At 39.1% G+C, this 25,625-nt stretch overlaps 1 protein-coding gene and 2 long non-coding RNA genes across 4 annotated transcripts in view; all 3 read left to right on the plus strand.

The window, feature by feature from the left end:
• Nucleotides 1-25,625, plus strand: part of TNKS (tankyrase) — a 139,594-nt gene that overhangs the window by 29,887 nt on the left and 84,082 nt on the right. For both annotated transcript variants that reach the window (XM_030492274.1, XM_030492275.1), the window contains exon 3: nt 3,673-3,768. In XM_030492274.1, the coding sequence (XP_030348134.1) occupies nt 3,673-3,768 (96 nt within the window). The remainder of the gene's footprint in view (nt 1-3,672; nt 3,769-25,625) is intronic.
• On the plus strand, nt 5,412-25,456 carry LOC115610564. Its single transcript, XR_003992278.1, has 3 exons — nt 5,412-5,990; nt 14,224-14,231; nt 25,445-25,456. It is a non-coding gene; the product is annotated as an uncharacterized LOC115610564 (long non-coding RNA).
• LOC115610566 lies at nt 8,865-11,857 on the plus strand. The gene is made up of 2 exons (XR_003992280.1): nt 8,865-8,968; nt 10,077-11,857. It is a non-coding gene; the product is annotated as an uncharacterized LOC115610566 (long non-coding RNA).

The following is a 25,625-nucleotide window of genomic DNA, read 5'->3' on the forward strand; positions in this document are numbered from 1 at the left end:
TGAAGAGTCAATTAAAAGAAGAGCTTCTGTACACACTTTGTACAGTATAGTCTGTAGGAAAGGAGAGGATAGCCAGATAATGTTATTACTAGATTAAGGGCTCTGCCTGCAGTACAGAAAAATAATAAACCCCAATGTCCCCACTGTCCAGAGAAAATAAACCAGCATATCAAAATGTGCTAATTAACTTCGTTCCAGGAGTGAGTTTGTAAGCACACACCATCCTTATGCTTGCCAGTTAACAACAGTCTCTTGACAGAAACTATTGCCACATTTCCTGTTCAGGCTACTCAGAAACCATCGTCTAAAACCGGTGTGCAGCGTTTGAAATCCAGAATAGCTGCAGTTAGCTACAGTGGCTTGTTCTGTTGTGTTTCATTATAAAGAGAATGTTTTTCTCAAACAGGAGATCTGTCTTGACATTTTTACACATCCCTGGTGCATTGAAAAGGAAATTGAGACACATGCGTTGTATCTAAATCTCAAATACCCTGTGGTTAGAAGAGACTTTGTGTTGGGCTAAAGCGTTCAAGGTTTTGAACAAGCAGGAGAACATTCAATTATAAGCTACCTGTGGTTTGCAGGGTATAAAAGTACAGCTGCGTTACACAGCTAGGCTAAACATCAAATGCTGGATATCTGCTGTTAATTCATGTTGATGGCAACATTGCTCACATGGAGAGCTTTTTGTGAGATTATGTACTAAAAAAGTACGAAGAGGATAGAATGAAAAGAAGAAGATGAAAGAATAAGATTTCTGTTATGACCTGGGTTTGTTTCCTTTGTTTATCTGCATTCTAATACAGTCTTTATTTGTATGATTGGGTTGTTTTTTTCTCCCAAGGTGCTACTGCATTCAATTCACAGGGTAGATCAATCTCTAGGACTGAACAAGGGAGCTATCTGCAGGACCATACCCTTCGCTGTTGGAGAGGCTGGAATGGTTATGATGAGTGGGATGTGTGATTGCAGACACAAGGATAAGTCTCATGGTTATAGCAGTTGAGTTCTGACTGGTTCTTCTTCTGAACCTGGTTTGTCCAGTTCACGTGCGTGTTCCACAGACAATCACAAATTCAGGGTTTTTGCAGGCAACCAGTTTAAGCACTGATAGTAAATTTTTAATGCATTTCCCTAAGTTTTTTAAATAAACTAGAAAACCTGACACGGAAATTGTATGTTGCAAGTCCTACCAAAACCCTTCATGGTTCATTAACATGATTAAACAGGTTAGATACACAGCATAATCCTTTGTCATTTTAGCCAGGAGAGCAGCTGAAAGAAGTACTGTGGTGTTATCTTCTCTGTGTGCTAGCAGATGTAGCAAGGAGGTGCTCTTGCTTGAGTTTGGGCAGGACTGCAGTATTAAGAGGCTTGAAAATCTGTGCTTCTGTTTTAACGTTGGGCTCAGACAGTTGCAGATCCCTTGGACATCTCTACGCCTATTACCTCTCATTTTTCAAAGCCTTTCTTCGCACATAACCTGCCTCAGCTTGGCTTCGTATGCTAGTCCAATCCTCCAGACTAGTCAAATCCCAGTCATTCCTCTCTCCTGGTCTTTTTTCCTGGACTTTTTATCTGAAGTATTATCTCCTCCCCTGCCATGTCTTGTTCAGCTTTCTCCCCTAGCTCATTGTCCCAGGCTTTTTGCCATGTGAATCCTTCATTGTCTTCTTATCCAGTGCATGCTATCTCATCACTTTGCCTGCCTGCTTTCTCTTGGTAGACACTTAGTTGCTGGTTCCCTCGTTTAGAGTCTTACCCTGATGCTTTTGGGACAAATGGCTTCTCACTTCTCTGGAATATAAACTCACTAGCAGGGTCCAAGAGAGTAGAGAGACGGCATACCAAGTGTGTCTCCCCTCTCTCCATACTCACTTTCTGTACTGCCTACTGTGTTTAAAAAATAATCTGCAAAAAGTCCTGTTCACTTCCTGCTGGAGTGCGCCTGACTGGCTTGTGAGGCTGGCTCAGAGTCAAACCTGTCCGTGAGTAAGATCTCTAAGGGGGTGGTAGCATGTATGGCACAGATGGCATCTTCAGAAACATGGGTGCCAGGCCTTAACAAGTTTATGTGAGCACGTGCTAGCTGATTTTGTTCTGTTTTATTTTTCTCTTTATCTTGACATGGGGGGGAACACTACAAAGAAGAAACCTCCTAGGAGAAGCCCAATCTGCCTACTTGAATCTTCTTTCAAAAAGGAGGGATAATTGCACCTTCTTGGCAAAGCACAAAATAAGTGAATTTACTTCATCAAAGCACCAGACTTCTGCAAAAATTCAGCTTAGGACAAGCATGTAGCATAGTGCCCTGCAAGTTGAAATATATGAAATTTGGCAATATTAAAAGCATTTAAAGATGGAATTGTAAAAGAGGTTTGAGTAAACTACCAGTTAGAATTTTAATTTAGAGAAAAAATATTATTTTTGGAAAGTCTTTTGCTGGTTAAAGTGATATATGTAAGATAATATTGGTAATTACTTTTGTTTTGGATTGGATAATGTTATTGTTTTATTCCCTGGAGAATCCTGTCTTTCAAGTGTCTTTGCACCCTTAGTTACAAAAAGTGTTGGGAAATATTTTTGTCTTGACTCCTTCAGTCCAGCTGTATCTCACAGACATGGTCATATGAGCATAAACATCTGCTGGTTTTTGTCTCCTTGACATTGAGTCTCTGCACCTCTGTACGCTGTCCTGTTACTCACGCTTGTGTGAATTGTATTAGTGCTCTCAATTTGTGATACGTTGTGCTTATTTTACACAACATTGGGGAAATGGAGGTCTTTTTGTCAGACCTCTCATGTTGCTGTGGGCTTTGTTTTCCAGTTCTGTAGAAAATCCTTGATCTTGGGGGGGGGGGGGGGGAGCAGCGTGGATTGCATTGCTGTTAGGTTGTTTCTTGTCAAAAGCGTTCACAGGTGAAATAGTGTTTTCCTTTTTTAATGAGCTTTTCTAGATGGTAATTTACTGTATCAATGCCTTCCTAGCCATATGGTTGCATATTGCATGCTAAGTATTTTTATGTACTTGAGTTTTTATGTGTTAATAAGCTTAGCAGGGAAGAGAAAAACCAGTTAGAATAATAGCCTCTGAACATCCAGACTGCAGGGTACTAGGCTACACATCTTACCCTATTTGTTACACTTCTTGAAAGCAAGCTGGAATGCTGTAGTTAAGATTTTGTGTGTGAGTGATGAGCCACTGAAAGGCTGGAGTGTTACTGATTTACAGAGGCGGGGTGACTTGGGATATTCGGCATGAAAAGGAACAGGAGTGGTAACAAGCAGCAGTAGTGGTAGTAAAGGCAGGAGCAGGTTACACAGCAGACTTCCTGGTGGGAGTCAGTGAATGCACAGCTTCCCAGCAAGCTGTCAGGAGGAACCCAAAACTGAGTACTGCAAGAGATTCGGGGTTCATGTTTATCATGCAAAGTCATGTGATCTTACTATACTTTAACTTGCCAACTTAGCCTTATTCTGGAGAAGATCCTTTGCTGCAGTGCTTGACGAAAAAGGGAAAGAGAAAAAGAGAGAGGGAAAAAAAAAGGGAGGGAAAACATAAAGACAATTGTGCAATGTGTGTTTATGCCTACATCATGCCGAGGAGACACTTAACAGTAAATAATCTGTGCATACCTGAGGTAAGATACTGTTTCTGCTTTCCCTGCACAGTGCTGCTGCAGCACGGAGCTGATCCGAACATTCGGAACACCGATGGGAAATCTGCGCTGGATCTGGCAGACCCTTCAGCAAAAGCTGTGCTCACGGGTAAGATGCGTACATCTCTCAGCAATGTTACCTGTAGTTCGTTTTGTGTGTTGTACAAGTTCAGCATCGTAAGAGCCTTCTGAATTTTCTGTTGTGTAAGAGCATTTTAAAACTGTCTTTTAGCAGATTTCACATTGATGTAACTGTCGTTAATCTGCCGTGCTGCTGTAGGTTTGCTTATTCTACTTATGCTAATGCTGTATTTTTCTGTTAAAACATCATTCAATATTCACTTTGTTTCTGTGGGGTTTTTTCTTCTTAATTTTGCCCAACAGACATATTGAATAGGAGCCCCCAGCCCCTGCGAAAAAAGGAGATAAAAATCAGGTCAATTGTTTTAAGACCTTCATTGTTAAGCAAGCAAGGACGTTTGTGTAACTATAAAAGTACCTGTGATCTGAAAGACAACCTGCTACCGGTTACAGAGATCAATATTTTGCTGCATATTCACATGCTACCCTTTCTTTCCTCTTCCTAATTAGTTATTTTAGGTAGAACTCTTTCTCACCCACCAATTTTTTCATTTTTAGGGGTTATTAGCTGCCAAAAAACATTTCGTGAAAATATTCTACAGATACAACTTTGTTTTTACACAGCTTTGGTTTTTTAATAAATTAACTGTTGTAGCATACCAGTAAGCATTAAAAGTATAATATAGTAGCCTGTCAAATCTGTATCAAGTAATACATGGTCCTCTCTGCTGATTTTGACATCTAGGAAAAAATGTTTAGAACAAAGTAATCTTGGATTTTAAAATGCACACAATTAGATTTGTAGAAGGGGTTCAGCAGCTGAGTTTCATTTGAAGAAATAGCTATTTTTCTTTTTGCCTTTATTTCCCCCATTCTCTCTCTTTTTATTGATGGCTTAATTTATAGGTTATGTGCTGTGCAACACCCATATTCTTTCTTCAGACAATGTTCAGAGTACACCAGCTCCCTCGACTTTGTCAGGAACATTTCCTCATCTTCTCTTCAGCGCACTGACTGTTATACATAATTTTCTACAGCTCCGCAGTGATCCGAGAGTGCCTTTGGAACAGAGCACTTAAATACATATGATTTAGTTTAATTACTCACTGTCAAATTTAAACACGTTCCTACAGTGTTAGCACTAATGTTAGCTGTGCTAAGCAGGCTAATCTGACTTTTGGCTGTTAATGGGTCCAATTGTACAGATGCTGAGGATGGAAAGAGCACCAAGGAGTCAAGGTACCTCAAAGGTGTTAATAAATATTTGGCATTTAGTTGTGGGGAACCTGGTATACGTTAAGGGGTTCCATGCTTTGAGCTGCTCTTCAGGCTATGCTCAAAGGTCAAATTCAGAGGATAGTGGAAGACTTAAGAAGGTCTGTGACAGTGATTTCACCTTGGCTCCACTGAGTTCTCTGGGTACTAGGTCACCACCTTGTGCTTTAGGCAATAGGGAGGGCAATGTGTCACAGCCAGCAAGTGGAGATGGATTAGGAGCAGCCCTCTGAGAGTGTCCTGTCAAGTGCAGCAAGCGTCCTATGTCCCTGACCTCACCCCTCGTGCCTCACGTGAGCATCCAGTGACTGCAAGCTTCTGCAACCAATGGATGTTACCAGGTTGTGCATATAAACACACAAGCACAGAGCCACTTTTGCTGCTATTTAGGTTTTGTTGTTCATAAAAAGACGTAATTTTTGTATGTGTGCATTCTTCCTAGCAAGAAAATCAGCTTTGGTTTTATCAGCTTTGTCCTCAAGGTGGCTCTTGGCTACGCTGAGCTTTCGCTATGCTGTGCACCTGAGCTCCAAGCTGTGTAAACAGGGTTTGAATCAGGCTGTAGCTGCCGTATGATGCACAATAACTGAAAAAGCTGACACTGGATACCATTTAAATGGAAGCTTTCTATTAAGAGCTTTATTTTTCTGGATGCTTCCCTGCTTTCTAGTATCTATATTAGGCTGCTACTTTCTTATTCATTTTCCATATGTTGTTACCTTCAGGTCTTGCTTCATTCCTCTGGAAGAAGGGGGTTTAAGGGATTTCTTAGGATCTATCTGGCTTGGGATAATCTTTAGCTACAGCAATGCTTTGCAATTAGGTGCATCAGAACTTAAAGGTATTACTGGATTAAGGATGAGTGGGATGTATTAACTTAGTTTTCAGTATTTAATGTTGAATGGTGGGATTTTAAAAATGTTTATATTGAGAGCTTTTAAAAGTGGAGTGATCCTGAAAGCACAATCTGTAATTGTGACTTTGCATCTTTAAATGGCATGTGTGTCAAGGCTGTCCTCATGATGTTATTTTGGCTTCCTTTTTCTATCAGTGTCTGTGACCATGATAGACTTTTCCATATTGCTGCTGTATTGATTGTTGGAGAGCAAGGTTCCTCTTACAACTTTTTTTACCGATCATTTACATAAGTTCATGCATTGATGTTAATCGCTTTGAAAATGGACTGTGATTATAGTCTCTCTTTGATCTCCAGCTTAGCAAAAATGAACAGAAGACTTGTTGGTAGTTGATTAAATCTTTTCAGTTTGATGAAGAATTTGGTACAAGTTTTAAAAGGGACATTCTTGCTGCATAAAAAGCGTTTCTGGATGCTGAATCCACAGTGATTTGTTCTTTCCTGTCTCCCAGTCCAGAATAATGTATAGTATCTTTTTCTCCTGAATTACAGAAAGGATATATAATGCAGTAGTTTCTGGGATGACTTCCAGCCATTTCCTTGCAACGTTCTCTTAAAATGTGCATTTTATAAAGGATACCTAATGCAAATCAAAGGCTAATATTTTGATGGAAACAGACTTTGAAAACTTCTTTGTGGATTAAAGTGAATTTTATAGAAATTAAACACCCAGTTCCAGATTCTTAAAAAAAAAAAAAAAAAAAAGAGAGAGAGAGAAAAAAAATTTAAAATTTATATAATAGGGGAATTTGCTTTTTACTGCTTAAACAGGAAAGTAGGGGTTTTGGTTTGTTTTGGTTTTTTCCCTTCTGCAGGATAAGCAGCATTTGTGTGAGCGAAGCACTGATGGAGGGCGCGAATATTTTTTTGTTTTTTAGCATCTCTTGCTATTTCTGAATCAGGTTGTCAGAAGAGAATTGTAATCCCTTCGTTCTCTAGGCTGAAGTGGTAGTATGGGCTCCAAAAACATATCGCATCTAAAAACCAAAGCTGTTACATCAGATTAATATCCTAGTTCATTTTATTTTAGTTTAATTGCCTTTGGGTGTGTGGTTTCTGAGATGGGGACTCATCCTTGTTGCCATACACAGCACTGTGGGACTCCCATCCAGAACAGGGCCTTTGGGAGCTTTTGTGCTACAAGTCATATCAGTCTTCATTATTCTCTTACCCTGCTTATTGCCTCTTTAAACATTAATATCCTTTTATATCTTTCCTGTACAGTATATGGAGAGCCAACAATATTGTTAATGATTTATGTGAATGATTTATTTGATTTTTCACACAGTGATGCTTTTTGGCCACTTCCCTGTATTATCTGCTGTTTTGAAATGCTTTCTCTACATGAATGGTGTTCTTTGTTCTTGAGAGGTTTTCAAAGCTGTTAGCAGGGGCTGAAGGCAGTTTGGGTAGTATGTTCTTGACTCCTCCATGCCACTGTTTTGCAAGGTTGGTTTTGGTTGGTTTCAAGGATTACAAAAAAGTTTTGAAACTGCTGCACCTCCAGATTGAAGAAGGTTTCTTGGGTGTGAAATAATGTCTTATTTGTTAATAGAATCAATTTTCAAAATTAAACAAGACTGTGATCTCCCTTCTTACTATGGAAACTGTGTCCTTTACAAAGTGCTTAGGTCTGTTGAGCATTTCTCACTTTTGTTTTTTGGATGTGAAGGACAGCTTCACATGAGTGAGAGTACAGCTGGGCTCAGGTTGCTAGAGGTGTTAATGAGGATTCATCTATTTGTCATGTCAACTTTTTAATTTGTGGGGAGCATTAATAATTGTGGGAAGTCTGTTTATTGCATTTATTTATAACATATTTGCAGATATATAAATTGATAAATATATAAAATAATACATAAACATATATTTGCACATATAAATTTAGATAATGTATATAAAAATAATACAAAAATACATGTGTACAAATTTTTTAAAGTGAACTGCCATCTAGGTAGAACTTGCCTACAAGGAGGGGAAAAATCTGATATTTCACTACAAAACGTTTACTGAACTTTAGAGAAAATGGATCCTAGGTAGAATTCATCCATTTTAAAATTAGCAGGAAGACAAGAAGCTGTTTTAGTTTGGATTGATTTTATTTTTGCTGTTGTACCTTTACAGCTTGACAGTCTCAAATCCCAAACTTTGTCCTTCTGGGTTGCTGCTATTTTCTTTCAGGTACTCTAAGGATTTTGAAGTTACTCTGGGTAGACACTAGCACTTCATTTTGGGAGGTGCCAACCTCCTTTCCTTTTATTGATTGAATTCTTACCTAGTGTACTCTGAAATCAAATCGTTTGGACAAGGTGCAGCTTCTGTCTTTAAGAAAGAGTATAGTAAATATTAGTGCAAAAGGAGAAGCATTTTACTGGTAAGGAGAGCAGGTGCTGCTAGAATGGTTTGGGCCGTGGATGGCCTTTTCCAGCGCTTGTTTGTGCATTGAATGTATGCACGTTCAGTGTTGCACACTGCCAGTGTGACTGATACTCTTTCCACTTTCCAGCACTGCATTATTATTTCATTATAGCATATCTTGATGTGAGCACTTTGCTCTGGTATAACATCCAGTTGACTTCTGTAGTGATGATTTAATAGCTTTCATGGCATTTTTTAATTCCAGGTTTTATTCAGGCTAAGTTTGCTTTTTATTACCTCTGTGATTACAGAACAGCTGAATGTTTTATGGGAGCCTCTAAAGGAATTCTGAATTCTTAAGTTTGTGGCTCAGATTCCAGTGTAATTCCAGATGATTTATATTATGCATGCAATGTTTATTGTTTTAATTTGTCAATATTCCTTTGGTCTACCCATTTTATTGCCCATTCCCTCAGTCTGTCTTAGGTTTTCCTGATTTCTTCGGTTTTCTCTGGTAATTGAATAATTTAAATGTTTCCTTCAACATGATAGATTATTTAACATGTTCCAATGTGTTTTATCATAAACAAAACAAGTTACTCGTAGTTTTAAGTGTTGGATCCTTGGAAGTACTTCGATTCTGATTCTGTGACTGTAGCTTCTTTAATGTCTTAGTGAAGTACTTGTGCAAGAGCTTATGGGAGCCAGTCTGTATGTTCTGATGCCTAAATCTTCCATTTCCATGCCTTAGAATCATAGAATATCAGGTTAGAAGGTGACCTCAAGGATCATCTGGTCCATTCTTTCTTGGCAAAAGCATGGTCTGGACAAGATGTCCCAGCACCCTCTCCAGCCGAATCTTAAAGGTGTCCAGTGTTGGGGAATCCACCACTTCTCTGGGGAGATAATTCCAATGGCTGATTGTTCTCATTATGAAAAATTTTCCTTGTGTCCAATTGGAATCTCCCCAGCAGTAGCTTGTGCTCTCATCTTTTCCATGTGACTCCTTATAAAAAGAGAGTCTCCATCTTCTTTGTACCTGCCCTTTAAATACTGGTGATAAGGTCTCCCCTGAGCTGCCTTTTCTCTAGGCTGAACAAATCCGGTTCTCTCAGCCTTTCCTCATACAGCAGGCTTCCCAGTCCTTGGATCATCTTTGTGGCCCTTCTCTGGACCCTCTCCAGCCTGTCCACATGTTTTTTGTATTGCAGGGACTAAAACTGAATGCGGTATTGCAGCGCTGAGTGGGGTGATAACTTCTTTATCTCCACTGGTGATGCCTTTGTTGATGTAACCCAGCATTCATTTGGCTTTCTTTACCACAGCAGCACACTTCACTCACATTGAGCTTGTTTTTCACCAGGACCCCCAGGTCCCTTTCCAGAGAGCTGCTCCCCAGCAGGGCAGATCCCAGCCTGTGCTGCGATCCTGGGTTGTGTTTACCCATGTGCAAGACCTTGCGCTTTTCCCTGTTGAACTTCATCAGGTTCTTGTTAGCCCACTCTTCCAGCCTATCCAGGTCTTCCTTGCAGGGTGGCTCTCCCTTCCGAAGTGTCCACTTCCCCAGTCAGTTTGGTATCACTAGCAGACTTCATCATTAGATCCCATCACCCAGATCACTTATGAAGACATTGAACACCGTTGGGCCCAATATCAATCCCTGGAGGAGCCCACTGGTGACAGGTCGCCATCTGGAACAGGAGCGATTCGCCACCACCCTCTGGATGCAGCTGGTCAGCCAGTTCCCCGCCCACCGCACAAACCACTTGCCAAGACTAACCTGTCAGTTTCTCCAGGAGGAGGCTGTGGGAAACTGTATCCAAAGCCTTGGACAAATCCAGGTAGACAATGTCCACTGCTTGCCCCACATCAACCAAGCAGGTTACTTGGTCGTAGAAGATGATCAGGTTTGTCAAGCGCGATTTACCCTTGGTGAATCTGTGCTGGCTTTTCCCAATCATGTGCTTCATTTGAGTTGTAGTAGCCCCCAGGAGGATTTGTTCCATAACTTTAACAGCGACTGAAGTAAGGCTGGCCTTAATGTACTTGGATTTCTTCCTAGTGTAAATTTAGCTCTGGATGCTCTTGTTTCATAGAGCTTAGTTTTAGGATAACAAGAGCTTCTCTATTTCACCCTGCTCTCTATTTTAGAGATGAGTGCTATCGTCCTCTTAGTTGTGTTGACTTGAATTGGTTTCTTTGGAATATGGCTCTGTCTAGGTCAGACGACTTTTCCTTGGTGCTGTGGGATTTGGGATTAGCACTTTTATGAAAAGCATGGGTTTGATTTACACCATCCCCTTTGCCAGGTTTTTCGCTCTTTCACCTTTAGTTTTTACCATGATATTCATTTAGGAATATTTAATAAGAGCTCTTTGAATGGAATCAAACTCTTAACTTGTCAAAGGAACAAGTTTTCCTTTCAAAGCTTTCACAAAGCACCTAAATGCAGTCTTCTAGTTCTCTGATTCTCAGCTCTGCTATTGTATAGAGTTTGGATGTTTTGAAAGCTTTCAGAAACCTGATGTACACAAATTTACTTAGCCTATGCTACACACTGCAATTTAACAATATCAAACTCAAAAGAAGCTTTTCTTCCTAAGATTTGTTGTTATTCAAATGGACAGAATAACAAATAAGATCTCTAAACCTTGGAAGTAAAGAGCCCAAAATGTATTTACCGTGCTGCCTTAGGAAAAATAATTGCAGAAATGTGTAAGGAGCATTTCTATTTCTGTAGTACTTCAGAACACTCATCTTCTTTTTTGTTTCTTTGCCTTGAGCACTGACCAGTCTTTACTGAAATTTTTTCTTCTCTAAATGTTGATTAGATAATTTTGTTTGTTAAGTTTAAGATTTGGGTTTTGGGGTTGTTGTTGAGGTTTTTTTGGTTGGTTGGTCTTAATGGTTTGATGGGGTTGGTTTTTTTTTTTTCATTGTCAATTTTATACATTTCTGGTTATTAATAGCAATTTCTGCCAGTTGTGAGACCAGATACTACTTTGATCTCTATTACATTTTTCCATTGCCTGTGAATAACTTCTGGATTATTGTACCAAAACAGCCTTTTTACACTGTATACTGCATGCGATAATAAGCCAGGATTTCGAGTGGTAAGAATGAGTGGATGGAGAATGTTATATGATGTAATTTCTCATTTGTCGGTTCTGTTCTGTTGGTAGGGTAGCCATGTTGCTGTTGTAACTGTTTTAATATAGTTTTTCTGGATTATCTTTGATTTTAATGTGTAATCTAGTCTGTAAGCAAGCCAAAAATTTTTAGCTAGCTGGATTATTCCAGCAACCAAAAGCTCCCATTGCTTTATCTCTTGTACTGTAACTTCAAGAGCAGTCTTTCATATTTGGGCTGTTTTCTTCTGAAAGTGAAGCCATGTTTAAATTTTTAAAGGCACTCACAAGTGTGAAATCTGTGGGGTCTCTGAATGTGTAGACAAAATATTTAAGACTATTTTTTCCAGGCTGAACAGATGAATCTGAAAGAATGTTAATGTTGTGTAAGGAAAATACACTGAGTAGGAAGTGGGAGAGGCAGATAATCGTAATTTTACCTTTTTATGCACGTATTAGGGGACAGACTCTGCTTACAAGACTGCTTACTGTTCCCTACTGCCTCATTCATCAGGACTGATGGCTGTGCACTGGGGAGGAATCAAGACTGCTGAGTGAAGTACAGTATTGTCTGTATGGCTCCTGCTTCATTTGCTGCAAAAGTTGAAAGCAAGAGTGAATGGTGCAAGACAGGGAAGAAAAGGTTGCATATATGGTTAAGGCAGCTAAATATTTCCTTTGGAAGCAGGATCTTCTTCTTGATTCTGACCAGTATTTCAACATGGTCTGGAGTGTCATTCTAGCATGGTGAAGAACAGTGGGTTTTTTGCTCTTCTGTTCATCTGTACTAGGAACTGAGATTCGTTGTGTCCTGCTATAAAGCATGTAGGTTTGAAGGTGGTCATGTGTTTACTTCACTGCCTTCCTAGAGGAGGCACCGTATAAAAGGTAGTGTGCGGTAGAAGAAATAGGCTGTGTTCCCCATTCTTTCTAAACCTGGTAACACCAGCTCATGCCTAATGCTGTCTACCTGCTGGTCCATTTCAGAACGCAGGCTTGTCCTTCTTAAGCTTCTTATTTTGGTCCCTGCTTCCTGCTGACACATTTACATGCGTGCATATGCGCACCCCTTACTTGAGATCTCCATCCTTTACTCTGCCTCTTACTAGGCCTGTTAGGTTTGTGGTGGGGTTTTTATGGGGGTGGATTGGGTTGGTTGTTTTTTTTTGGTCGGTTTGGTTTTGCTGTGGTTTTTTTTTTTTTTTTTTTTTTTAATATGTTTTGGGGTTTTTTTGGGGGAGGTGTTTTGTTGGTTTGGGTTTTTTTGAGTTGGTTTTGTTTTGTTTTGTTTTTGGGGGAGTAGTGTGTGTGTGTGTCCGTCCCAGCTCCTAATCCTGGTTGTCTTCTAAATTCTTTATCCAGAATCCACAATCACTTCAGTTTCTCTATCTGTCTAGCTTCCTTGATTCTACATCCCATTCTCCTCTGCCTCCCCTCACCTACATATACCGCAGTTTCTCGTATGACTTTTATTCTTCTTTACTTGAGCTAGCAAAATAACTCATTTGAGAGTGTTAAATAAATGCCCAGATTTCAAAATAATTTTAATAGCATGTAGACGTTATGTTTCGTATTGTTAATTGTTGCAGCTTTTCAGCCACCCTCTTCTATGCAAGCCCCTTTTTATTTTTCCATCCTTCATTTCCACAGGACCTCTTTTTGAGTTTGAAGGAGAATACAAACTGTGGAATTACTTTACTTTAAATAATTTGTTTCTTTAAAAATAACTAACCTAACCAGATGCATGTGGCTCCAAAGGTCGTACTGGAATAATCTCAGTAAGAAGCATGGTTCTCATGCCCTACTTGCAAGCCCTTACTCAACAGAGGTCTCCTAATAAGAAGCTCTGTCAAACTTGAATGTATGCATTTAAGGAAGATTTGCTATGCGTGTATGCCAAATTTAATAATACTGCTAAAAGTAAATCCATAAATTGTTCCAATTGAGAGGGGATATGTCAGCCTATGGGAAGGTTTTTCCCAGTTCTTTCAAAGTGAAGGAGAGCTGAAAGTGTAAGTGCTTGCAAAAGCTCTTGGGTTGGCTCTTAGAAAAGCTCTGAGCACGTGGCTGTGTTGGGACCTTATTCTGTACAGAGCTTCTGCACCAGTTTTTCTCTGGTGAGAGTGGGCTTATTCTGGCCAGCTGAGGAGTGCTCCTGCCTTGATGAGTAAGGGGCATAGGGTGCATCCTGAGTTCTCTACAGTGCAGGGCACATGGCTGGGTCAGAAGCTTTTTCCCCCCTTTAGTTTTATTACATGTGAGCTAGATGTGATAGAAGTTTAAGGATAAAACTTTTAAAAGTACTTAATACTCCTGAAATTTAAAGGGACTTGGGTTCCTGAGTTACATTTTGTTAATGAAAATGATCAAGTGTTTTTAGGGCAATGTTTAGAAAGGAGAAATAAAATTCCATTTTGCTTCCATTGTTTCCTTATGAGGCATTAAATGTCTAAAAGAATTTTTGTACAAATTTTATTTTAAAATGTCTTCACCTATTGCTTGTGTAACTTTTATTTCTTTGAAAACTGTTGTGATAGTTCTCAAGTCCCTGTGGCTTCATTAACCTAGAATTGAAGATTGTGATTGCTCTCATGTAGTAGGAAATCCATTTTTAACAATATGTTTGAAAATTCTTTCTTAGATCAGACAATTTATACTTAAGGTTGTGACAGTCCTCTGTGGGCTTATTTGCAGCTCTTTGAAACTTCTGCGTCCCAGGTTTTGTCTTGCACTTTTGCTGATGCTGCTGTTCTCATAGCAAGGTTTGAGGCACAGCATGTGTGTTTGGTATCCCATATCATCTGAGATTACTGAGTGGAGATGCTGATTGGACTCTGCTGCTGCCTTTGCTGCTTCCAGCAGTTATATGTGCTTTCCCATTTATGCAGTAAATAAAGCAGTTGTCCTGCAGATAAGGTTGATTGTTGTGCCATCCTTATTGATATACTGAATGCAGAGAGTGAGTCAGGGATCCTGTGAGAGGCAAAGTGTGATATGATCATAGCAGAATGCACATAAATACAAGGTGAGTTTAGCGTGCACACGAAGTCAACCAGCTATTGGAGGTGAATGTGTTTCAATATAAATAGACCCCTGTAGTATCACATTTTTCAGACTTTGCCCAGCCTTCTCCTTTGTTCCTGTCCCCCATTTGCGTAGATATCTTCTTGCTTTACCCCTGACCTGTCTAATCCAAGCTGCAGTCTTCAGCAGCCTACAGTTCAGACAGATTGGCCATACTAAGCATTTCTTCTTCTTTTAGATGACTGAAGTGTTCTGTCACATTTCAAGTCTGTACTCTGAAATAACTAGGCATAAAAGTTTCTTGTCAAAGAGATTAGAAGAGGTTCTGTATTTTGTTCAAAATTATATATGAGTTCTGTGGACAGTACAAACTCTTTGTCTTGTAGATGTGGTGCAATTCTTCTAGTGTAATTTTAAAAATTAGATTGAGCTAAGCAAGAAGAATTACAGCCTGCAGGATTCCAATTTGGCAGAATTACAATAGAAACTAGTCTTTAAATCATAGCTGTTAAGTAACTTTTAGTTTCCTAGCAGCTATCAGAATTGCTACCAGCTCTGTCTACAATTAGTATATTGAAAAGAGTCGAATTTCTTGGATGCAACTTGTTTTCCTTTCATGTGCTTCTAAGCTTATACCACCTACCTTGAAGCCTTTCAAAATTAATTTCAGGGCATAGGGGACTTTTATAATTGTGGAAATATGTAATGGAAATGGAATTGACCTGACTTATTTGATGAGGTGATCTGATTAAGCAAGCTAAAATGAAGTTTCCTTTTCATGTGGCCATGGGTTAGTTTTTTCTTGTACTGTATAAAACTGTCCAGAGATGAATGAGGAGATTTAAGAAGCTTATACTTAATGTCATGTAATTTACATCGTCACTTCAACTGTCCTGTTTTGAGAGGCCAAGTGCCACAGGTCTGATGTGACGTTGCCTGTGATGCCTGAACACGAGCCCGGTGTTCAAACACTGGGGCCATCCACCTGCCTCTTTCTGTTAAAGGGATGGTAAATTGATGACAGAAGGGAGGGGAGGAAGGTAACCTGAAGTAAATATTTGTAACCTCTTCTTTATTGGATGGGTTGCAAAGAATAGTTTGAGCCTATAAGAGACTGTGTTTTCTTTCTAGAAATATTCTAGATGTCCCTCTGCAGTTGACTATAGCACTACTTGGAGTCTGAACGTGGAGGCTTGGTGCATATATCTCTACTTAAAGGATATACTGCATATAAGATTGAAATAGAACTGTATTGCTCTGTTGTATTTTACACAGGCTTTTTAATTCTGGAGAAAGTTTGTTTTAAGCTGCGGGTGTAGATGTATTTTAGATTGCTTAGGTAGAGCTAAAAAAAAAATCTTAAATTTGTTCAAGTAGCTGGGTGTTTCAGTTTTTTAGTTTAAGTGTGTGGTGCCAATAGGTGGATCTGTGACTGAAGAACATGGGAAGTTCATTTTAGGATGAAGAAAATCAGGCAGAACTGTTTTTGAGAACTTTGAGAACTTCTGTTTTGTTGAAAATGTCAGGTTCAGCGGAAGATTTATTAGCTTCATTTCATGCTTTCTAACTGTTTGTTGTGATCATTAAATAACAATCAAGGCTGTTTCTGTGTGACAAGAGAGCACTTATTATACTTCAATTTTTGCTGGGAAGAGTAACTATTAGCATTTAAATGGAAATTGCTAATTTATTCTTCCTTAGGGTTTGATCCTGCCAGACGCTGAACCACTCTAGCTGTGATACAGGAAAGACCTGAGGTTAAGTTGGGGTTTATTCAGGCATTTAAATGTTGCTTGCTGAAATAGGGCTGCAATGTTCACCATCTCTGCAGTGAAGATGGAGGCCGTTCCAATGCAGGTCTTGCTGGGTGCTGTTCTGCTCTGAGTAACTGTGTTATTTGAGGGCAGTGGCTGTAGTCTCTATCTTTTGAGTAGAGAAATAAAGCCTTGATCCAGATTTTATAAAATAAAGCAAGGATTTCTCCCTGCATGCTGTTATTTTAGGAGAAGCATAATATGTGGGTATAGGTGAATAATGGAGGTCAAAGTAGTATTTCCCATCAGAGTAATTAGCAGGCAACCCCATTTATTTGCATTTTCTATTTTTATTGTTTTCATGGACAAAGGAACACAGGTAGTTTTTTTTTCTCTTTAAAAATACAAGTTAAAATGTCTGAGCTGTAGAAACCATGTCTTTAAATGTGATGGTTGAGTTTTTATGACTTTGAGCACTATTCCTGATGGCTATTTATGAAACTGTTATGTTCGCATATGGAAAGGCAGGACTTGTCCTTCAAACCTGCTGTGTTTGTGTGAGTCAGCCTTTCTTGAGTGTCTGTCCAATGTAGTTCCTGGCTACCGGATGTCTGTCTTGGTGCTTTCTGTAGAAGAGGGAAGAAATGGGGCCTCAGAGTTCAAATGCGTTTAGTCCTGGAATCAACATGGGATCTCTTTCCTTTTTAGCTTTCTCCCACTGCCTCCTGCAGTCACTGCAGTGCATGGAGTCTTCCGCCTTGGGGGTGTGGTTCTTCAGAGTAGCATTGAGAGGAACCTCTGATAATTCAAGGGCATACAAGAAGCCTTGGACGTCATCCTATACTGAATTATCTTTACTGCATGCAGAACAATATCCTTTTTTCTAACTGTTTGTATCTATCTTTGGTCCCCTTTGGCAGAAGAGGCAGCCAAAGATAGATACAGACAAAGCAACAATGTTCATTGTAGAATGAACATTGTTGGTATGTCTTCTCAGAGTTCAACAGTTTTGGTTTTGTTTAAGGTTTTTTTCCTGATTTAATGACTAGAGTTGTCTTTTCTAGGTGGTGGACTCTTTCTTCCCATACTTACTGTTCATCTAAAGCCTGCCTGAAAGGGCTAACTGCTGCTTTTCTTGTTTGGGATTTTTTGTTGTGGTTTTGTACTGCTTTTCTGAGCGTAGGAGAAGAAAAAGATTTTACTATGTATCCGGCCTGTTGTCAGTCTCTTGTGGATGTACTAGCTGGAGACTCTTTCAGGGCTATAGAAGTTTTCTCTGAAATTAGACTAAATTTGTCATTGATACATGGCTGTTTATCAGACTGTCATGAAGGTTCAAAGTTTATAATACAGCAAAAATGAACTTTATATAAAGACTTATGCTACACCTCTATGTAATTATTTTGGAGGTAGTTTTAAAAAACATGACCTCATTGGGAGATAAGAAGTCATCTATGCCTTTGAAAATGCATCAGCAGTGGTCTTTCTTTATCATTACTTCTTTCATACATGAAAGAGAAATTGGCAACAAAGATTCAGCCTTCCATGTCTCACAAGACTCTTTGTTTCTAGTAGGCTTTAGAGATTTTTCAAAATTATGTTTTTCTTTGTGATTTTTACCTAATTTAGTTGCATTTAATCGTGTTTTATAACTTTCCCCTGTAGTGCAATGGGACTGTTCTTATGCTTAAAAACTATATGATTAAGTGCTTTACTTGGTGGCATTGAACAGATTCTAATTTTAACATAATATTTAATCTATTGTCAGTCATGCACCAACATAGAAAATTTTGAATTGATACTACATTATTAATGGAAAATTTTCATGCATCTGGCAAGCTATAAAATAATTAAGCAAATCTCTTTTGGTGCTTTGGAAATGCATGGATAAATCGTACTCAGTTGTGTCGTAACACTTAGAGAACCAGAAATAAAAAACAGTAGACTATAATATGAATGTATGTGTTCTATTCTATTATCTTTCATAAGTAGTTAGTACCCATCGGAAACCTTTGTTTCTTATGCTTTTCTATTCCTGTCCCACAAAGGTAGCTACATCTTTTGTTCAGAGTAGAATAATAGTTTTCAGTGGTAATTTAGAGACCGTGTAGCTGAGACTTGTTATAAATATGGCATATAGACATGGCTGTCATTTTACTTCTCCTTGGAACTCTTTAAAGGCCCCAAACTTGGACAAAAGGAGATTTATCCTATGTTGTGATTCCTGTAGTCTAATAATTTCCTTTTTATAACAAAAGAAGGCTGTTTCCTGATACCTTATTAGTCTGAAATGTTTTCAGGTTAGGCTTCCCTCCTTGTGGATAATAAGCTTATTCTCTGCTGCTTTTTTCGACTCCACAGATCCCGCTGCTTTGGGTGATAAAAGTATTCCCATAATTTTAAGAACTTAGTAGGCCACACATGACTCATGTATTCTTCATTGTTGCATGTATTAGTCCTTTTAAACAACTTGAAAGATGACTTGTGGCAGCAGAAATTCAGTGATTAAATCAGCTAAGTTTGATCTTTGAGGGCAGATGCAAAAAGCAGGTGGCGGAGTTAGGGCCTAGATTAGTAGTAAGAAACACAAGCTATCTCAGTGGACAAGAACTGTTTTATAAAATAAATGTGAGGAGGCTGATTTGTTTTTATCAAGTAGATAAAAGGAACACAAAACACGTTGAGGGTGTGGAAGAGAGCCTGTGAGTTAACTCTTTCCTCTTCCAATTTCTCTTGCTTTTATACACGTATAATAGATGTATTGTTGGTTGAAGAGGACTGTGTTAATGAGCAAGCTGTTTCTTTAACAGTGTCCTTTTAGCATTTCACTGGGAAATTGTTTTCATAACCCCAAGCTTATTCCTTTGGAAATGGCAATTTATATAGCTGTAGCTGAGAGAGTTAGGACAGCTTGGGTGTGTGGGAGGGGTGCCCTAGGGTCTACAGAACATAGGGCAATGACGTCTGCGTGAAGCCTTTAGAAGTAGAAATAAAACGGCATTGGTATTTAATTGACCCATATATGTAATGATCTGCCTCCACAAATCAACTGAAACTTCCCTTATTAAAACCACAGGTCAATTATAATTTATACAGTTATTTCAAGCAAGTTTCTAAAAGCTCTCCTAAGTCAGTTTGTGAAAGCTCTCTAAAAGTCAGTAGTAACTAAAAAGTTACATGCACAGTAATTAAACTTGCAAGCATTTGATCATAATAGTAAAGTCCATAATTTGGAGGATAGGGGTGGTTGGCTCCATGCAAGCAGCAAACTGACAGCAAAGTTCATGTCACCAGGTTTCTCTGCCTGAACTTTCCTCAGTTGCCTGCAGTGCCCTTATTGTTTTCACAGACTTACCTTTGTTAGAAATGGCAGGATGAGCCTGAGGCTATTCACTGCATTCCTTCTCTGTATTTCTTTTCACATTTCACATTTCTATTTGATGTGTGGAAACACCTTGTTTCCAGATGAGGTGCCTCTAAAAATTAGGTGTCTCTTTTGCCTTCCAGAGACCATTTTACTTGCTGACACATGGAAAAGGCAAGCAGACCTGACAAGCCGGAAGAAAACAATACAGGGCTTGCCTAAGATTTATGAAGTACATGGTGTAAATAATATGCTCATCAGAACAAAGTAGCAGTGGGTTTAATTAGAATCACTAGACAGTACTGTTATCTTGAAATTTCAGAAAAATACCATTTTAGGCAAGTGCTGGCTTTGTCTTTATTCTCTCTTTCTAGTAGAAAGAAGAAACATTTCTCCATGCTCCTGAAAATAAAGAAAGGAGCCATTGAGCATAGGAAGCTGGTGGTCTTTTGACAATCCAAGCATGTCTCTATTGTCTTGAATAATGCTATTAACCAGTAGAGGAATTAATATATTCTGTGCTGTCAAAATGGTGAACCAAGAGTCTTTTGGGGAATAACAGATGCAAATATGTAGACCCCTGCTCCTTTCTCTGAGAGGCCACCCCAGCAGCACCTCCTGGGTGCTGCACCCAGTACAGCTTGAAAGCTAGATAGGTGAAGTTTCCTTTTAGACACATTGAGACTCAAGTTTGTTAAAAGCAGTGTGAACTTCAGCTCACAAAATGAGCCTCTGCGGTAATGATTGACATCTGCTGTGTACCATGTATTATATATACAATGCCAACAGGCTAATTTGAAAAACAGCCATCTGGAGTTTAACCTCAGTTATTTAACTTTGCCCATACCAGAAAGCCCCTTGGGTCCATGATGTGAATATGTCAGTCATTCTGCTTCTATCCAGCATGTAATTTTGAATGCAATATGCCATCTTTTTTTCATGTTTATGTGAAGAAAATTTTTCATTTCTTCTTTCTCAATGTAAAAAAGCCTAAATGTGCAAGTGGCTATCTTCATATTAAAACTTATCATAATTGAGGACAGTGTAGAAATGGATACACCTCCTCTGGCTCAAAACCGTGTAACTTTTCACATTTTACATGTAGTTATTTTGGAAACATTTTTAAAATGGGGATATTGAATTTTCCAGTTTACCTCATTATCTGTCCTGGAAAATATTTTGCCCCTGCAGAAGTTGGACATGAAAGATTATCTAAATATTTGTGATTTAAGCCCTCAAAAGAATTACTCCTGAATGTGAGTGATCTTACTGTTTTCTCAAGCTGTATCTGACATTGGAAGAAACATATACTAATCTAAAAAAATTAAATATCTCACTTCTGCAGTAGTTCATAAGATTTTTCTAGAGAGTTTTAGCTGTAATGAAAGACAAACATTGCGCCATTATGAGTAGCGTGGCCTTTCAACTCCTCAAAGATGACTAAATGCAGAATGTAGTAGTAATCTGTTAGTGTGCATGAAGAACAGCTATAATTTTTGGTATAGTTGACTGCTGTGAATTTTGGTAATTTCTATTGAATTTTGTTTTACAGTGCCAGCTACAAGTTAGATAAGCATTTCAAAAACATACCTAGATTTCACTTGGCATTGCTGCAGGGAAGGTGGTTAACACTTATCTAAACAAAAACCGCTATAATGTTAAAACCACTTTTTTATGCTAATGAAGATAACACATTTTACTTTAAGGAAAGCATCTACTCCTCCGTATAGAGCAAATATAAATAAAACTTGAGGATTTTAAGTACTGCATTTAATGGGTAAGGAAAATGTCACGCTGTGCAACTACTTATCAGAAATTTTATTTCCTGGCATTCTTCCTGCCCTAATAAGTTTCTAACATTTTCCAGAGGCTTCAGAACTAGTACTTTAGCTAATAATCTTTGGATTTTTGGCATCACAGCCAGAATAATAATTTAGTAGTTAACAAGTACGCTTCTAAAATGTCCCTCTACTCCCTCTTTCTCCATGAGAGATCCCGAGGACGCGCAGTTTCCTGTCTATTACTGTGACTTTTCCATGTCCATTCTGTTTTTTAGGATTACTAGGAGAGGGATCTAATGGCTCTATAGAGCCGTTCATAATGGGTATATGCTGTGATGCAGAAAACACAGAGGGAACCACCTGTGGCTCTTTCTGGTGCAAGAAAAGAGCCTTCCAATATCTGCAGGGACCTACAACGATGCTGGGGAGGGACTCTTCATCAGGGACTGAAGTGACAGGACAAGGGGTGATGGGTTCAAACTTAAACAGGAGAGATTCAGGTTAGATATAGGGAAGTTCTTTACAGTGAGGGTGGTGAGGCACTGGAATGGGTTGCCTAAAGGAGTGGTAAATGCTCTGTCCCTGGCGGTGTTCAAGGCCAGGTTGGACAGAGCCTTGGGCGACATGGTTTAGTGTGAGGTGTCCCAGCCCATGGCAAGGGGGTTGGAAGTAGATGATCTTTAGGTCCTTTCCAACCCAAACCATTCTACGATTCTAAGAACAGAACCCAATTGTGGGAGAGAGAGACCAGTGTATTTGCACTTGAGGTGGGACTGGTTAATATATAGTTACCAGTGTGCTGGAAACCATCCTGACCTGGGAAGTAAATTGTCCTCTGAGGTACCTCAGGTACCATCAAGGCTGCTGAAAGAGAATTCTTTTCTAGGTCCAGCTCACAGGGCTGAGGGTGGTGCTACCGTTTGTGATTTTCTTTTCTGTCAGTGTAGCTTGTGCTTCCTTCTGCATAGTGTCATGCTTTTACCAAGAGGCCACTCCTCTTTTTCCCTGTGTTAAAAGGATTCTCTGCATCATGTATTCCATCTGATAACCTTGCTTCAAAGGTATTCAAAAGTGTTAAGCCTAGGAAGATTTTTACAGGGTGGAGGGTGTTTTGTCTTCCCTTGCTGTAGATGTTTTAGCCTTGCTGCACAAACCAGTCAATTTGAATTCTTGCTGCAAGAAAGTTGGAGTCAGTTTTTTAATCAGACCTAGGCAAGCTAACTCTTGCTCAAAGTGGTCCTTCCGAGAACATCATGAGCATGTAAAAGACATTATTTGGCATGGGGTTGCTGTATCGGATTCATGCCAGCATAATGTGTGATCTACAAAGATATCTTCTTCTTCTGAAAATGTCTTCTCTGTTTGAGCCTGTCTCTCTTGTTGCTTCAGTGTTCTTACTGTGTTTTCTGATTTTTTTGACCCTTGTCCTCGTTTGCTTACTTGGTAGCTAAAGTAAGGAAGTGTCATCAGGCCATGCTGTTTAAATCAGAATTTGCTATGGGTCTGTGCAGACAAGTTTGCTTAAATAGAAACACTGAAATGATTTAGTCCAACAACTCTGCTTGATCTGATTTCTTCCTTCTGAGTTGTCACTTGCCTTTGGGTTTAACAGAGAAATTAAACTGCCTGAGAACCAGAAATGTCTGAGACTGATATATTAACTTGTTTTTTAAGCCTACCATAAAAATTAATGGATTTATATCTTTTTCATACTTTACAGTTTGGAGACCTGAGATCTAAAAACTGGTTTGGTGTTACAGAATTGCAGAAACTCTCAGGTTGGAAGAGGTCTCTGGAGATAGTCTAGTCCAATCCCCTTGCTCAAAGCAAAGTCGGGTGGAGCAGATTGCCCAGGACCATGTCCAGTCAGGTTTTGAAAAGTTCCAGGGGTGCGAAAGATTTAGTGACAACAAAGTAAGAACAAAGTAGTTTTCTCAGTGTCTGAAACCAAGTATTTCTGTTGAATTGTTTCAATATATTCATCGTTGGAGCAGGAACTTGAAATTTGGCAGGTGTTTGTCCTAGGCTCAGAGGCGTGCCTCTGGCTGTCTCTATGGAAGTCCACCTCAGTTTGACTAAACTGTAAGTTTCTGAAAACTTTCATTTGCAAAACCCCTAAAGAGCTTCTTACCAGGTTACAGCTGAAAGCTGGATACTTCATTGCCGTAAGGAAGTATTTGTTCTGGTTTACTTCCTTAAGGTACCAGTTACACACCAGAATGGGTCACCAGGTGTGAAAACAGTGGAAGATTGAGGAGACCATGCAAGTGCGCACCAACAAGCTTTCAGTCTAAATAATATTTACCAAACTTTTGAAAGCAAATTACACTGGAATGCTTCAGCTTGGCCATGAGGTGTTCAAGATCTATTCAAAATACAGTTATTCAGTATAAATAGGGTATATAGAGTTAAATAATTATTAGTGAAGTGCTTTGGCAATTAAATTAAATTAAAAGGACAAACACCAAATGTTGCAAATGATGTTTTCATTCGTTGCGGCCATTAGTAGTGCTTATCCAAGGTTGCTACTTCTTGTTAATACCTCTGTTCTGGTAAACACATGTAAACTGCTGGTGGGAGAGTTCCTGATTAAAAATTTGACTGTTTGCTTGTAGCTTTGTTCTAACTAAACCAAACTCAAAGTCTTAAGGAAGTGCATTGTAGGGGTGGGGGCAGCAAAATTTGCATGATTGGAATCTATTTTCTGTACCTTTTTGCCTCATTAATATTCCTTCACCCTTCATCATCTTTCTTTTTCCTCCTCTGTTATATCTGCTTTTTTCAAGTTAGGTTTTTGGTATACTGAATTTGTATGTTGTCAAATAGACTTAATCAACAGTCAGGTTCAGTTTCCTGCTTTGGAAGTACAAAGCGTTAGAAGCCTTTACTGACTCTCTGGTCAATAACTCTAGGTTTGGGGGTTTTTTAAGTTTATTTTGGTTTTGTTTGGGTTTTTTTAGTTCAGGGTTACTCTAGTTGGGTCCAGTCCTGTGGATTCAGCACTTGCTAGCAGTTGGCATATATTAAGTAAGGGTGTAAGGGTCTGGAGTGCATCCTTTTGTGGATTTTCTGAAAGACTTGCATGTGCCGCAGTCCAGGAATGATGCAATAAGTCGGGATGATAAAGATTACTTTGAAAGCCCTCTCCAGATGTAGAATAAAGTGCTCATGTAAGTACACCAGAGTTCAGAAGTTTGAGATACCTTTGTCTGCCTCTTTCCTTACAGCCAGCCCTCTGCTTAAACTCTTCCAGGTCATTGAGCTAACCCAGACTTTTACAGTAGTTGCATGGCTTGGCATTGCCTTCGGCAGAAATAAGGAGAGGTGTTTCTATGTGTGGCCAAAGGTACTTTCTTCTTAAAGGATTAGCTTTTTTCAATTGCATTCCTTTTCATTCTTTAATGCTTGATTTATTGTGTCTAATTCTTTTGATCCTGACATGCTATTTTTAATACTGTCAAAGCAATCAAAGTTTGTTGGTTTGGGGATTTTTTTTTTTTAACAAATTGAGGAATGACCATCAATATGAATTAATTTGCAGGCATTTGTCTCTTGCATAAACACAGGTGTATGCTGCAGGTTGCAGTACTGTTACTGCTCATATTCCTTCAGTCTTTGCAGGTGTCACTAATATTTTGTTTTGTTTGTATAAGTGCTGGTGGCATTCAGCAAGGTTTGCTGCACACCAGGGAAACACTTGAACACCTTAGTTCACCTGGAGGATTCCTAATGTCTCTCTGTTATTAAAATAATTTCTGTCTGTAACCCTTCTTTCTCTTGTCCTGGGCCAGCTCTGTCTCTGTCCCATTTTGTTTCTTTTTCCTGCCTCTCATACTTCTCTCTAGAATGGCTTCTTTCTATGTTTTTGTGTACTTTCAGAATGTTATATCTGAAACAAATCCTTATTCCTTTTCCTGTTTTCCTCCTCCAGTGCTCTCCAGCGGGTTGAAGTACACTTCTCCCTGTTTGGCAAACAAGGAAAGGTTAGAGAGGTTTGGAGTGAAACTGCCTGACAGAATCAAGTCTGTATCATGTGGGAATTGAAAGAAAAGCTTGTCCTAGGTTGTCTGACTTGAATAAGGTTTATGCAATACAGGAGTCCAGATTTTCATCATTCAGTACTCACAGATGCTTATTGTTCCTATAGAATGTCGAGTGCTTTAGATAGGATAACTATTATTGTGCTGCCCCACCATTATACAATTCATGTGTAAACCACTTTAGGAAGGAAGGTTAGCTGTGATAACAGCACCAGGTAGAGCAATTGATTACATGTCTTTTACTT

This window comes from Strigops habroptila, chromosome 7, assembly GCF_004027225.2.
Source record: "Strigops habroptila isolate Jane chromosome 7, bStrHab1.2.pri, whole genome shotgun sequence".
NCBI lineage: Eukaryota > Metazoa > Chordata > Aves > Psittaciformes > Psittacidae > Strigops > Strigops habroptila.